The sequence below is a fragment of the Notechis scutatus genome, chromosome 5 (assembly GCF_049901735.1).
Source record: "Notechis scutatus isolate UNSWTSFEM ecotype Mainland chromosome 5, rNotScu1.2, whole genome shotgun sequence".
Lineage (NCBI taxonomy): Eukaryota > Metazoa > Chordata > Lepidosauria > Squamata > Elapidae > Notechis > Notechis scutatus.
In genome coordinates, this window is record NC_142013.1 from 2,429,665 (window position 1) to 2,443,915 (window position 14,251).

At 49.6% G+C, this 14,251-nt stretch overlaps 1 protein-coding gene across 2 annotated transcripts; it reads right to left on the reverse strand.

Moving 5' to 3' along the window:
• Positions 1-1,473: 1,473 nt before the first annotated feature.
• DNAJB13 (DnaJ heat shock protein family (Hsp40) member B13) lies at positions 1,474-12,263 on the reverse strand. 2 transcript variants are annotated; one of them, XM_087965975.1, is made up of 8 exons: positions 12,138-12,263; positions 11,180-11,283; positions 7,708-7,869; positions 6,207-6,364; positions 5,584-5,697; positions 4,443-4,556; positions 2,890-2,966; positions 1,474-1,708 (listed from the first exon to the last, which is right to left on the reverse strand). In XM_087965975.1, the coding sequence occupies exons 1-8, from the start codon at positions 12,203-12,205 to the stop codon at positions 1,555-1,557; spliced, it is 951 nt and encodes a 316-aa protein (XP_087822101.1). In that variant the 5' UTR covers positions 12,206-12,263; the 3' UTR covers positions 1,474-1,554. The 2 variants fall into 2 exon arrangements, with proteins under 2 accessions (XP_087822101.1, XP_087822103.1); XM_087965977.1 differs by lacking the exon at positions 4,443-4,556.
• Between the last annotated feature and the right edge of the window lie 1,988 nt (positions 12,264-14,251).

The following is a 14,251-nucleotide window of genomic DNA, read 5'->3' on the forward strand; positions in this document are numbered from 1 at the left end:
CTCCAAGGTCATCTACTCCAACCCCCTGCTGCTCAAGAAGGAGACAATCATTTCAGACAAGCTTAAAAACCTCCAGTGATGGAACAGCCACAGCTTTGGGTGGCAAGCTGTTCCACGGGTTAATGGTCCTGACAGGAAATTTCTCTTTCATGAGCTGTGGTGGTGCAGCGGTTAGAATACAGTACTCCAACTACTACTTCCGGCTGCTGGCTGCAGTTCAGCAGTTCGAATCTCACCAGGCTCAAGGTTGACTCGGCCTTCCGTCCCTCCGAGGTGGGTAAAATGAGGACCCAGATTGTTGGGGGCAAGAGGCTGATTCTGTAAACTGCTCAGAGTAGGCCATAAAGCACTGTAAAGTGGTATATTAGTCTAAGGGCTATTGCTACTCCTTCCTACCTTCCCTCCTCCCTCCCTCCTACCTTCCTTTTTTCCTTCCTCATTCTTCTTCCTTCCTTCCTCTTTCCCCATTCTCCTTCCTTCCTTCCTTCCCTTCCCTTCTTCTTTCCCCATTCTCCTTCCTCCCTTCCTTCCTCATTCTTCTTCCCTTCCTCTTCCCCCATTCTCTTTCCTTCTTTCCTTTCTTTCTACTTTCTTCTTCCTTCCATTCTTCCTTCCTTCCTTCCTTCCTTCCTCATTCTTCTTCCTTCCTCTTCCCCCATTCTCCTTCTTTCCTTCCTTCCTACCTTCTTCTTCCCCCATTCTTCCTTCCTTCCTTCCTTCCTTCCTTCCTTCCTTCCTTCCTTCCTTCCTTCTTCTTCCCTTCCTCTTCCTCATTCTTTCCTTCCTTCCTCTTCTTCCATTCTTTCCTTCTTTCCTCCATTCTTCCTTCTTCTTCTTCCTCATTCTTCCTTCCTTCCTTCATTTCCTTCCTTCCTTCTTTCCTTTTCCCATTCTTCTTCCTTCTTTCCTTCCTTCTTCCCCATTCTCCTTCCTTCCTTCTTTCCTTTTCCCATTCTTCTTCCTTCCTTCCTTCCTTCTTCCCCATTCCCCTTCCTTTCATCCTCTTCCTCATTCTTCTTCTTTCCTTCCTTCCTTCTTCCCCATTCTCCTTCCTTTCTTTCTCTTCCCCCATTCCCCTCCCTCCCTCCCTTCCATGTTGGCACAGTGGTTGAGAATGTAGTATAGCAGGCTAACTCTGCCCACTGTCAGCAGTTCTATCCTGGCTCCAGGTTGACTCAGCCTTCCCTCCTTCCAAGGTGGGTAAAATGAGGACCCAGATTGTTGGGGGGGCAGAGGCTGACTCTTAAGAGGGGGCTGGAAAGCACTATGAAGCGGTATATAAGTCTAAGGGCTATTTTTATTGCTATTAATTCCAGGTTGCTTCTCTCCATGGTTAGTTTCCATCCTTCGCTTCCTGTCCTGCCTTCAGGCGCTTTGGAGAATATTTTGACCCTTCTTCTTCTTTGCAAAAATGACAAATATGTTTCGTGTTCTTTTTTTAAACGGTAAAACTTTCATAAAATTTATTTTAAAAAAAAAGAAAGGAAACATTTTAATTTATTTCCAAAAATGAGGTGGGGGGAGAGCGTCTGGGGGTGTCCCCGGCGATGGTCTTCACATCAGGAGGGCCTCCCGCACCAGCGACTTCTTGGTTGGGGTCAGCCTGGCTGGGAAGACAATGTCGAAGTACATGTAGAGGTCTCCCTTGCTGGTGGGGTCTTGGGGAAGGGGCATCCCCTCGTGGGGAACCACTTTGAGGTACTTTGGGCTGTCAAAGGAAGAAGGAGAGTGTTGTAGCTTGGCAGCTGGCAGCCCCCCCAGCAGCTGAATCAGAGGAGGAGGAAGAGGAGGCATCGTGGGAGTTGGAGTCAGCGTCAGAGCACCCGGGAGCTCCGAGGGGGGAAGAGGGCAGGGAGCTGGCAGAGAGACAGAGGCGGAGCCTGGGCCGTCCGTCAGCCCTCGGATGGAGAGTCAACAGCCCCAGGTCTGGAGGTGGCTGTTGAGGAAGAGGAGGAACAGCCGGGTCCAGTGCCTGATGCACAGAAGGCAGAGGAGAGGAGAGCAGTGGAAATCTATGGGCCGGTCCTTGGGACGGGAGCTTCGAGGGGGAATGGAACTGGCAGAGAGAGAGAGACAGAGAGAGGGAGAGAGAGAGGGAGAGAGAGAGGGAGAGGGAGAGAGGGGAGGGAGGGAGGGGAGGGAAGGAGAGAGAGAGAGGCAGAGCCTGGGCCGTCCGTCAGCCCTCGGATGGAGAGTCAACAGCCCCCAGACCCGGAGGTGGCTGATGAGGAAGAGGAGGAACAGCTGAGTCCAGTGCCTGATGCACAGAAGACATGGGAGAGGAGAGCAGTGGAAATCTATGGGCCGGTTCTTGGGACGGGAGCTTTGAGGGGGAATGAAACGAGAGAGAGAGAGAGAGGGAGGGGGAGGGAAGGAGAGAGAGGGGGGAAGCCTGGGCCATCCATCAGCCCTCAGATGGGGAGTCAACAGCCCCCAGACCTGGAGGTGGCTGATGCGGAAGAGGAGGAACAGCCGGGCCCAGTGCCTGACGCATGGATGCACAGAAGGCAGAGGAGAGGAGAGCAGTGGAAATCTATGGGCCGGTCCTTGGGACAGAAGAGCCACCACTCTTCCCACACTAGCTCTGGGGATACAAGGCAGAGGGCGGAGATGAATAGATGTGGCAGACAACTCTGTTCTTCTGTGCAGGGCAACCAAAGAAGATCCAGCTGATCAGCTGGGACTCGACGGGAGGCAGAGAAGAGATGAGGTTGGCGGGGCCAGCCAGAGGGGGAATTTTCCGGTTCTCCGAACTACTTACAATTTCCGCTACCGGTTCGTGAGAACCGGTCAGAACCAGCTGAATCCCACCTCTGGTCTGAATGCAGCCAGGGAGGGTGTTACCTGTCAGCTCCCCAGCCCCTCCCCTTCCTCCGAGACAGCACTTACTGGACAATATCATTGATGGGGATGTTCAACAGCCTCTCGTCCAGCGTCCTCACATCCACCGTGCAGCCGATCAGGGCCTGGGGGAGCAAAGGAGAGGGGCCGGCTGGTGAGATTTGCTCTCCGAGAAGGACATGCTATAGCACTAGAAGGGGACGGGGATGGCAGAGAGGAGGAAGAGGAGGAGGTGAAAGAGGAAGAGGAGAAGATAGAGGAGGGAGAGGAGGAGGAGGAGAAAAACAGTGGTGATCGGGGCACCATCGGAAGACCTGAAGGGCCATGTTGGGGACTGATAGAGGATACAGAGGTTGGATACAGAGAGAGGAGGAGGAGGAAGAGAAGGAGAAGGAGAAGAAGGGAGGAGAGAGAGAGGAGAAGGAAAGAAAGGAGGAGAAGGAGGAAGAGAAGGAGAAGGAGAAGAAAGAAGGAGGAGGAAGAGAAGGAGAAGGAGAAGAAAGGAGGAAGGAGGAAGAGAAGAAGAGAAGAAAGAAGGAGGAGGAGAGAGAGGAGAAGAGGAGGAGGAGGGAGGAAGAGAAGCAGAAGAGAAAGGAGGAGAAGGAGGAGGAGAGGAGGAGGAGAAGGAGGAGGAGGAGGAAGAGAGAAGGAGAAGGGAGAAGGAGGAGGAAAGAAAGGAGGAGGAGGAGGAGGAAGAGAGGAGGAGGAGAAGAGGAGGAGGAGGAGAGAGAGGGAAGGAGGGAGGAGGAAGAGAAGCAGGAGAAGAAAGGAGGAGAAGGAGGAGGAGAGAGAGGAGGAGGAGGAGGAGGAGGAGGAGGAGGAAAAGAAGCAGAAGGAGAAGAAAGGAGGAGAAGGAGGAGGAGGAGGAGAAGAAAGGAGAAGAAGAAGAGAAGAAGGAGAAGGAGGAAGAGGAAGAAAAGGAGAAGGAGAAGAAAGAGGAGGAGAAGAAAGGAGGAGAAGGAAGAGGAAGGAAAGGAGAAGAAGGAAGAGAAGAAGGAGAAGGAGGAAGAGGAAGAAAAGGAGAAGGAGAAGAAAGAGGAGAAGAAAGGAGGAGAAGGAAGAGGAAGGAAAGGAGAAGAACGAAGAGAAGGAGGAGGAGAAGGAGGAGGAGGAATCCCTGGTGCTCTTCTGACAGACCTTTCATTACCCAACTAGGTAATCTCATCAGTGCTACAAAGGGGTGGGGTTTGTAGACTGAAGGAAGGAGAAGAAGAGGAGGAACTCCATTTCAGCAGTGATGAAGACACCCGTGGGAGAGTGTAGGACTTCCTGCCTAAGCAGGGGGGCTGGACTAGAAGACCTCCAAGGTCCCTTCCAACTCTGTTCTTCTACTCTGGGTCACTCGCATTCTTGGAAGAATTCCTGATTGTGAACCTGCTCTGGATTGTGACACACAGTGGAAGGGCCACATTGGGGACCAATCCTCATGGAGAAGGTCTATTTTAGACCGTGTGATGGCACATCATGGAGGAAACCATAAGTAAACCAGCGGCGGTTATACACGAGAAGCAGAACACTCCCCCTGTATCTCATTGTACGTGTTTGTGTGGGTGTCAACGACAGCAACCTTTCGTCTCCCCAAGGCCTAGTCTTGGCGTTACCTTTCCCAGAGGGATGCTGGCCACGTAGATCAGGTTGTCCTCTTCCCTTTTAAACCTGGGGTGGAGTTTCTCCTTCACAATGAAGATAATATCTGCAGGGATAATGTTGGGTCCCTAAAAGGAGAAACCAGAAGGCGTCTAAATAGGAGCCAGTGGTGCCCGGTGGCAGCTAAAAAAGCTAATCTTAAATTGCATTCACAGAGGGACACAATCGAGATCAAGGGAGGCACTAATACCACTCTGTAAAGCCTTAGCAAGGCCACACCTAGAGTCCTGCATCCAGTTTTGGTCACGACACAATAAAAAAAGATGTTGAGACTCTAGAAAGAGTGCAGAGAAGAGCAACCAGGATGATGAGGGGACTGGAGACCAAAACATACGATGGACGGTTACAGGAACTGGGCCTGGCTAGTCTAGGGAAGAGAAGGACCAGGGGAGACAGGATAGGGGTCTTCCAATATTTGAGGGGCTGCCACAGACAAGGGGGGGGGGTGTCAAACTATTTTCCAAAGCACCAGCTTGCCACAAGAAAGTTGTGGATGTTCCATTCTTGGAGGTTTTTAAGAAGAGACCGGACAACCATTTGTGCTGAACAGTAGAGTGTTTCCAGTCAGAGCATTTTCAGCTACTATTGTGAGACAACCCAGGAGCAAAACACAGCATAGAGAGATTTTTGACATTTTAACAGTGGTTTATCTACAAGACATTTATATACAGACATGTATGTGGTAGACCAATACCTGGCAAGCAATCAATCTTCTTAACTCTGCACAGAGAACTCTACAATGGAGACAGGACACAAGGAGAAAGAATACGCCCTCTAATGGCTGCCTTATATAAACACCTCTTAAAGTGGTAAAACTTCTGTGGGCCCATTCTTTTGTCTTAAAATGGCTACACCCATGCTGATTCTTCCTTATTGCATCAGCCTTACAGCAGCTGATCAACTCTTAAATCTCAATACCTTAACAGTTTCCTGCCTGAGCAGGGGGTTAGATTAGAAGACCTCCAGGGTACCTTCCCAGGGTACTGTTATTGTGTTGTGGTGAAGCTGGCCTCTGATACAATGGATTCTGGGGCAGAATTAACCAGAGGAGGTTCCAAAGGAAACCCCACCCCACCGGTCCTGGCTTAACCTCACCTGGTCTCCTTCCTCCTTGAAAGTTATCTTAGTTCCGGGCTTCCAACCAGGTTGAACGTCGATCGTTAGGATCTTGTCTTTAATGGTGGACGCGTGGCCGTCTTCATTCATCACCTGAGGGTTTGGAAAAAGACGGGGCAGGGGTATACCGTTTTACACCCAGGTAACCCTTCACTTAGCGACAAGGCCACACAAGGCAGGGGTGACGACACTGGGAGTCCTCGACTTAACGACCACGACTCAGCCAAACCTTTCTGTGGCGAAGCAAGTTCTGCCCCATTTTTTTGGGCGACTTTTCTCGCCATTTTTTGCGAAACGAATCCCTGCGGTTGTTCTTAGCTTAGCACCGCGGTCGTTAAGTGAATCCGGCTCCCCTGTCGCATTCGTTTGTGTTTGGAGACTCTTTTGTGTTTGGAATATTTCTTGGCAACTTTATCGAGTGTTCTTGGCAGCCGTGCCCAACCTTGGCAAGGCCCGTCCTTATCAGAGACAATTCGTTCGAAAGAGCCTTTGAACTGGGAAGGAACGGAATTCGCAGAGAAGCCTTAGAAGGTTTTGCTTTTATCTCTGTTTGGTGTTTGTTTGCTTGGAACAAGGTTCGGGTCAGAACACCCATTCCTTACCCTCCGTGAGATCTTGATTTTCTTGGTGCACCCGAAAAACAGGTCTTCAAGGGACAGGTACAGATCCCTCTCTATCGGGGGGTCCTGCTTCTTCACCCCACGGCCACGGAGACCCCCGAAAGCCATGTTGACCTCAGCCCCTTCGGCGGTGTAGAATTCTAAAGCATATTTGAAAAGAGATTGAGTCGGCATGGGTTGCGCTAGTGTTTTTCCCCCCTGAACCTGACCATTTTCAGATGGGTGGACTTCAACTCCCAGAATGCCCCATCATGGATGGCTGAGGAATCCTGGGAGTTGAAGTCCGTGCATCTTAAAAGTCACCGAGCTGCCTTCCTGCTTGTCTTCCGGACTTCCCATAGATATTGTGCATGACACAAAAATAACAAAGTCACCAAAGTAGAATAAATTCCCTTTAATGCCTCCAACTTGGCCCCCCAATGTCCAATCATCCTCGGCTGGAGATCAAACTCTTCCAAAAACAGTCTACGAAGGGAAGAAATGCAGTCCGAACCCAAAGTAAAGATAATTAGAAATTTAAAAAACAACAACACCAACCACACTGAAGTCATTAACACAGCAGGCCAGGATGATAAATTGCAGACTTTCACAAGATAACGCAACACCCACAGTTGGGAGGACGCCAAAACCCAGATAAGCCTCGATCAAGATAATGCACGCTTTGCTTCCAGCAAGGAGCCGTGTGCAAACGCCCCTCTTATATCCTGTTCTCCCAGCTGCAACTAATGAAAGGGATCAGGGCCTTTTCCTCTCCCGTAAGCTATGTTGTTCCCTTTTTGTTCCTCCCTGCGTAGCCTAGGTTGCAGAGGGGGTGGCCCTGGGTCTTCCGCTGAAGGCCCAGCCGGCCTGTGCCCTCCCCCCATTTCTTCCACAGCCACCGGAGCCACACTCCCATGTCATTTTCACCCTCCACGGGCTATGGAGGGTAGGATTTGCCAGTTCACCGAACCGGTCATTAAAAATGATAAAATTAGCTACCGGTTCACGAACCGGTAGCTAATTTTATCAGTTTTAATGACTGGTTCGCCTGTTGGCAGTCCACCCTTGCCAACAGGTGAGCAGGTAGGTTGTCGGTATGTCAACTCCTAAAATATTTCTATGGTCTTTTTTTAGAGTTGCCAACAGAAAGGGAGAACGGAGCAGCGCGGCAGTTTGCAAACCAAAAGTGCATTCCATAAATGTTTTCAAAGCTAGTCACTAGGTGAGTGAAGTTTCTGCCGTGCAAAATTCTAACTGGAGAGCATGATTGATGACTCTGGGCTATGGAGGTGTCCCATTGGAGAATATGTATTACGATACACCAGGGGATAGGGGGAAAACCAGGGTCAAGGGTGACAATGAATGATGTGTCTCGGAGTCGGCTGCACTCAGGCGGTGCTGGACATGTTAACTCCCAATAAATCCTTTGGAAGTTTTGGAAGTTTGGCTCAAGACTCATAATTAAACGGGGGGGTAACTGCCGGAATCCTGACATGGTACCTACCCGCGAAGGGGTTGTCTCCTCCGAAGAACTCCCGGAAGACTTTCTCGGGGTTTCCATGAAAGACATAGCCTTCCGTCCAGGGGGTGTCGATGCCAAACTCCAGGGGGATTCCTCCCTTCAGACCCTCCTCCGCAAACTTATCGTACACGGCTTTCTTCACCGCTAAAGGCACCAAGAGGGGAAAACATTGTTCGGAATTTTGCAGCGTTCATTCAGCGCCAGGAAAATAAAGACGGATGACTGAGGCTTCATTTAACTTCTTTATAAACATATGAAGTAAACTTTACAATACCAGTTGTAGATTTCTCCAACAGGAAGCGAACTCAAGACAGAAACATGTTGCAAGTGCAGAGCAGAAACTCAACTCAGGAGCTCAGAAACAGACATTAGTTTCATTGTAGTTCAGCAGGCAAGCAAGCATGCAAGCTAGTTTCATCTTCGATAGACAGACTCAGAGCTTCAACTTTAGAGCTGCAGAGTTTAATATAGCTGCAGAGTTGTAGAGCTTAATACAGAGCAGTGGTGGCTAACATTTTCGGGATCCCGGGCCTAAAATTGTGTGCGTGCTGCGCGCGCACTTACATGCCAGCACCCAGAAGGCAATTCCCCCCCCGCCGCCCTCTGCGCTTGTGTGCGCAATCCTCCCCTGCCATCCCCTTACGTGCACTACGCCTCACAGCTGATTTTGGGCCGATTTGAGACCTTTTCTGGCCTCCCAGAGGCTTAAAAAAAAAAAGCCTCTGTAGGCTTTGCAGGTCAAATAATAGGCCCATTTCATCACTTCCGGTATTACAGGAAGGGACCAAACGGGCCTATTATTCATCCTGCAAAACCTACAGAGGCTTTTTTCAAGCCTCTGGGAGGCCAAAAAAGGCCTCAAACCAGCCAAAAATTAGCTGTGAGGTGCGCGCATGCGCAGTGAGGTAAGTTTGCCTGTGGCTCGCGGGCCAGCACAAATGGTTCTGCGTGCCACCTCTGGCACGCGTGCCATAGGTTTGCCATCATGGATATAGAGCCATGCCTGGGCTACTTTCAGTTTCAGTTTCTAGCCTAGGCTACTTCTAGTTTCAGTTTCCAAAGCAGTCCTCATTGGCTGACTTAGTTGCTAGGGTTATTCATTGGCCATTACCATTGGCTGTTACCAAGCTCTATTCCAGTTCATGAATATACGCTGACAAACATTTTAGCCAGGCATGAAGGAGGACAGAAATGGAGGGGCGGGCGGTGGCCTAGTGGTGGGAGCTCTTGCCTCACAATCAGGAGGCTGTGAATTCGATCCTAGGTAGAGGCAGATGTTTCTCTCTCTGGGCCCACTGCCGAACAAAACTCCGCACTGGTGACAGGAAAGGCCTCCAGCCATTAAAAGCACTCTGCTAGCTCCATTCAGACTCCACCCCGCAAAGGATTATGGGGTCATTAAAAGAAGATGATGATGATGATAAAGGAGGAAGGAAAAATAATAGGTGGGCATAGTGTATAGGTAGTCCTCGACTTAACAAGAGTTCATTTAGTCACTGAGGTGAGAATGGCCCTGGAAAAAGTGACTCAGGACCATTTTCCATACTTATGACTATTGCAGCTTTCCCAGGGTCACATGAACCAAATTTGGATGCTTAGAAACTGACGCTTATCTATGACAGTTGCAATGTCCCTGGGGTCACATGATCCCCTTTCGCGACTGTCTGACAAGCAAAGTCGATGAGGAAGCCAGTGTGATGACCCAGGGTGGGATACAAAATAAACACCGTCATATAAACAGGTGAAGCCCCTTTTATTCCTTCAACTTGGCTTCACAGCTCCAAATGTCCTTGACTGGAGAAAAAAAAAAACTCCCCCATAAACAGTTACAAAAAGGAGGAAATGCCATTTAAACTAAAAATGCCTATAAATTATAAATAGCAAAAACAACACAAACCACACTGAAGCAGTTAAGGGAACTAGGCAAGGGCTTGAACACATCCACAGGTATCGGAACACACACCGGGAAGGACGACAAACTCAGAGAGGAACCATAAACTAGAGATATTTCCACGCTTTGTTTCCAGTACTGGCCCATATGCATGTCCGTCCTTTTAACCAGATCTCACAGCTGCAGCCCATGAAGGGGATCAAGGCCCTTTCCTCCCCCGTAGACCACGCCATTCATGTTTTTCCCTTATCCTCTCCTCCCTGTGTGCCCTAGAACGGAGAGAGGATGGGCCTGGGTCTTCCTCTGACTGCCCAGCTGACCTCTGCCCTTCCCCAGTTTCCTCCACAACCTCCAGAGCTACACTTCCAGTCCCTGTCGGCTGTTCCTCCTCTCCCTCAGAGTCAGACTCCAACCGGGGCAGGACAGCCAGATTTGCTTAACGACCGCTTGACTAACTTAAGAACTGCAGCAGTTCACTTAACAACTGGTGGTAAAATTGGGGGCAACGTTCGGTTAAGAACTGCCCGGCTCAGCAACAGAAATTTGGGGGTCTGTTTTGGTCGTATGTCGAGGAATTCCTGTAGTAGACCTTGCAGAAAAGAAAGGAGGAAGGTTGCCAAGGTCTTTTTTTTTTTACTTGTACACAAATTGTTTTGTCTCTGTTGTGTGTTGTGTTGCTTTTCCTCTTCTACACCAGAAAAGAGCCTTTGTCCATCGAAATGGGTGGACTTCAACTCCCAGAGTTCCCCAACCAGCCACCCATCTTAAAGAGGCCAAAATTGAGAAACACTGATCTAAATTGGCCCAAAGATGCTTTTTCCCCCAAGAGGCAACTGGACTTTCTTATTATTATCATTCTTTGAAGATGGTTTTACTTCCCTCCCAGAAGCTTCTTCAGCTCTGACTGGATGGTGGGGAAATGGAAGGATTGATACTCCTTGCAGGCAGCTGGTCATTTGCATCCTTTTAGAGGGTCCTTGAGGCCACTTGGAGATTCACCTGCGTCCTCAGGGTCACCTGAAAGGAGTGTGTTGTGGAGCTCTGCTTTCTGCAGGGTGTTTCAGCAGTTCCAGGAAGGCCCCTCACCTATTTGCACCACTCAGGTGACCCTGAGGACACAGGTAAACCTCCAAGCGGCCTCAAGGACCCTCTCAAAGGATGCAAATGACCAGCTGTCTTCAAGGAGTATCAATCCTTCCCCACCATCCAGTCAGAGCTGAAGAAGCTTCTTGGAGGGGAAGTGAAACATCTTCAAAGAAAAACCAGAAAGTCCAGGTGCCTCTTGAAAAAGTCCCTTTGGCCTGAACGACAGAGAATCTCCATAGATACCGATATAAATCCTGTTCAGCAGCATCCTTGATTTAATGGCACATCAGAAAAACCTTGAGGAACAGGAAGAGAAGATGCCTAATGAACAGTCAATAAGAGAAAGAGCTTAGTCCACAGATGAATAATGGAAGGAGGAAAAAAAAACCACTCATATTTAGAGGAAGACGCCTGGATTTTGCAGAGAAGCGGATCTTCCGTGCTGCATCTCTGTGTGGTCTCCTTTCCTTTACTTACGGTCACTCAGGACATCGTAGGCTTCGGCCAGCTGCTTGAATTTCCCAGGAGCCCAGGGGTCTTTGTTCTTTAAGGGATGATATTTCAGAGCCAGCTTCCGATATCTGCAAATCACATCGAGAGAAGCTGCACATTTCGTTCCAGGAATCCCAAATCCCCAACATTGCATTCACACAACCGGCTTGGCCAGGTTTGTTAAACTATGTTGGGGCATCGCCTTCATTCGTTCATGCTTTTTTTTTTTTTTTTTTGCATCTTTGCAAGTTTGGGGGTGATTCATGGTGCCAAGCCTTGTGTTACCCCCCCCCCCCCCGAGCAGTGCTTCTCCATCTTGGCAACTTGAAGCAGTGTGGACTTCAACACCCAGAAACCCCCAGCCAGCCATGTTTTTAAAGACAGGGAATTCTGGGAGTTGAAGTCCACAACTCTGAAAACTTGCCAGGATGGAGAAGCACTGCCCTAGGAGCAGGGCATCTCCAAACTCTGCAACCTTTAACACTGGTGGAGTTCAACTCCCAGAATCTCCCCCAGCCAGCCATGTTTTTAAAGACAGGGAATTCTGGGAATTGAAGTCCACCAGTCTGAAAACTTGCCAGGATAGAGAAGCATTGCTCTAGGAGCAGAGCATCTTGGCAACCTTTAACAACTGGTGGACTTCAACTCCCAGAATCCCCCAGCCAGCCATGTTTTAAAGACAGGGGATTCTGGGAATTGAAGTCCATAACCCTTAAAAGCTACTAAACTTGGGAGTCCCCTGCAAGATCTGAGGGTTCCCCGGGCTCCCCGGGTGAACGCAGCCCCCAAGCGCAGCAATCCTCTTTAAGGCGGGGTTTTGCAAAAGGGGCAAAGTCCAGAAAGCCCATCTTGCACGACCAAGGGTCCCCCCCAAAGGCCATGTTGCACGGCCAAGGAGGATGGGCACTGTAGTCCCACGCCTCCAACCCCGCTTTCTTCTCACGCCTTCTTGATGTCCGCATCCTTGGCGCTGCGGTTCAGCTCCAGCACCGCGTAGTAATCCTGGCCCATCGCGGCCTGTCTGTTGTTTTTTTGGGGTTCTTGGCTCTGGGCTTCTCCCGTTGCTATGGCTACCGCCGCCGGCCGCCCCGGGGCATGACGGGAGTTGTAGTCTCGCGATCCCCGGGCAAGTTCTTTGGCTGCCGCGCGCTCCTCGCTCCTTCCCTGGGGAGTGTGGAGGTGCAGTGGGAGCCCCGTTTTGAGGGGGGGCTTGTTTGCCTGGGGCAATGGACACCCCCTCTCCCAGTTCCTTCTCTTTTGGAAGGGGGGGGTCCCTTGGGAGGGGCGGTTCGCCACCTTTTTTGGGGGGGCAGTGGGCAAAACTCCTAGGTTGCAAAAAAAAAAAAAGACTTTTGCAAAAGATTGGGAAAAGGTTGCCCCCCCGCCCCCGCAACCCGGAAAACCCAAACTTCCTTGGAATATTTCCCAGAGTTCTGCAAAGTCCAGTGGCCACTTTTGCATTGGATGGGAGACCACTAGGCGATCCCCCCAGACAGAGAATAACAGGGTTGGAGAAAGGGACCATGGAGGTCTTCTAGCCCACCCACCCCCTGCTCAAGCAGGACACTCTATATACCATTCCCTAGGGTTGTGCAATCTTTTCTTCCAAGCCTCCGGCAATGGAGCCCCCGCCCCCGCAACTTCTACAGGTGAGTCGTTCCGCTGATTAATTGTTCTCACTGTCAGGAAATTTTTATTTCTAGCTTCTCTCCTTGATGAGTTTCCGTCCTGTTGCTTCTTGTCCGGCCTTCAGGTGCTTTGGAAAATAGCTTGACCCCCTCCTCCTCTGTGGCAGCCCCTCCCTCAAATATCCAGCCCCTCCCTGGAAGATGCTCTCCTGTCTCCCCTGGTCCTTCTCTTCCCTAGACTAGCCAGGCCCATTTCCTGCAACCGTCCATCGTATGTTTGAGCCTCCAGTCCCCTCATCATCCTGGTTGTTCCTCTCTGCACTTTTTCAAGAGTCTCAACCTCTTTTTTACATCTCTTCTTTGGGGCAAACCCTGAGATATTGGAAGACTGCTATCATGTCCCCACTATCCTTCTTTTCCTTAAACAACACGTCTTCTGTCTATCCATGATTAACTCAAATATATTTCTTTCTTTCTTTCTTTCTTTCTTTCTTTCTTTCTTTCTTTCTTTCTTTCTTTCTTTCTTTCTTTCTTTCTTTCTTTCTCTTTCTTTCTTTCTTTCTTTCTTTCTTTCTTTCTTTCTTTCTCTCTCTCCTTTTTTCTTTCTTCTTTCTTTCTTTCTTTCTTTCTTTCTTTCTTTCTTTCTTTCTTTCTTTCTTTCTTTCTTTCTTTCTTTCTTTCTTTCGCTTTGGAGAATAGCTTGACCCCTTCCTCTTCTCTGTGGCAGCCCCTCAAATATTGGAAGATGGTATCATGATGTCTCCCCTAGACTAGCCAGGCCCAGTTCCTGCAACCATTCATTGTATGTTTTAGCCTCCAGTCCCCTCATCATCCTGGTTGCTCTTCTCTGCCCTTTTTCTAGAGTCTCAACTTCTTTTTTTACATCGTGGTGACCAAATCTGGATGCAGGATTCAGCGTGTGGCCTTACTAAGGCCTTATAATCGCAATAACAATAGCACTTAGACTTATATACCACTTTATAGTGCTTTACCGCCCTCTCTAAGCGGTTTACAGAGTCAACCTCTTGTTCTCCCAACAATCTGGGTCCTTGTTTTACCCACCTCGGAAGGATGGAAGGCTGAGTCCACCTGGAGCCAGTCAGGATCGAACTGTTGATAGTGGGCAGAATTAGCCTGCTATACTACGTCCTCAACCACTGTGCCAACATGGAAGGAAGGAAGGAAGGAGAATTGGGATGAAGAAGGAAGGAAGGAAGGAAGGAAGGAAGGAAGGAAGGAAGGAAGGAAGGAAGGAAGGAAGGAAGGAAGGAAGGAAGAATTGGGATGAGGAAGGAAGGAAGGAAGGAAGGAAGGAAGGAAGGAAGGAAGGAAGGAAGGAAGGAAGGAAGGAAGGAAAAGCAATAGCACTTGGACTTATATACTGCTTCCCAGTGCTTTTCAGCCCTCCCTAAGTGGTTTACAGAGTCAG

Excerpts from the sequence above, each read along its gene's own strand:
- DNAJB13 (XM_087965975.1), bottom strand. The coding sequence starts at position 12,205 with ATGGGCCAGGATTACTACGCGGTGCTGGAGCTGAACCGCAGCGCCAAG. Across the intron at positions 7,870-11,179 it reads CTACGATGTCCTGAGTGACC|CGGTGAAGAAAGCCGTGTAC; the intron begins GTAAGTAAAGGA and ends TGGTGCCTTTAG. Across the intron at positions 1,709-2,889 it reads CCCATCAATGATATTGTCCA|CCCAAAGTACCTCAAAGTGG; the intron begins GTAAGTGCTGTC and ends TTCCTTTGACAG.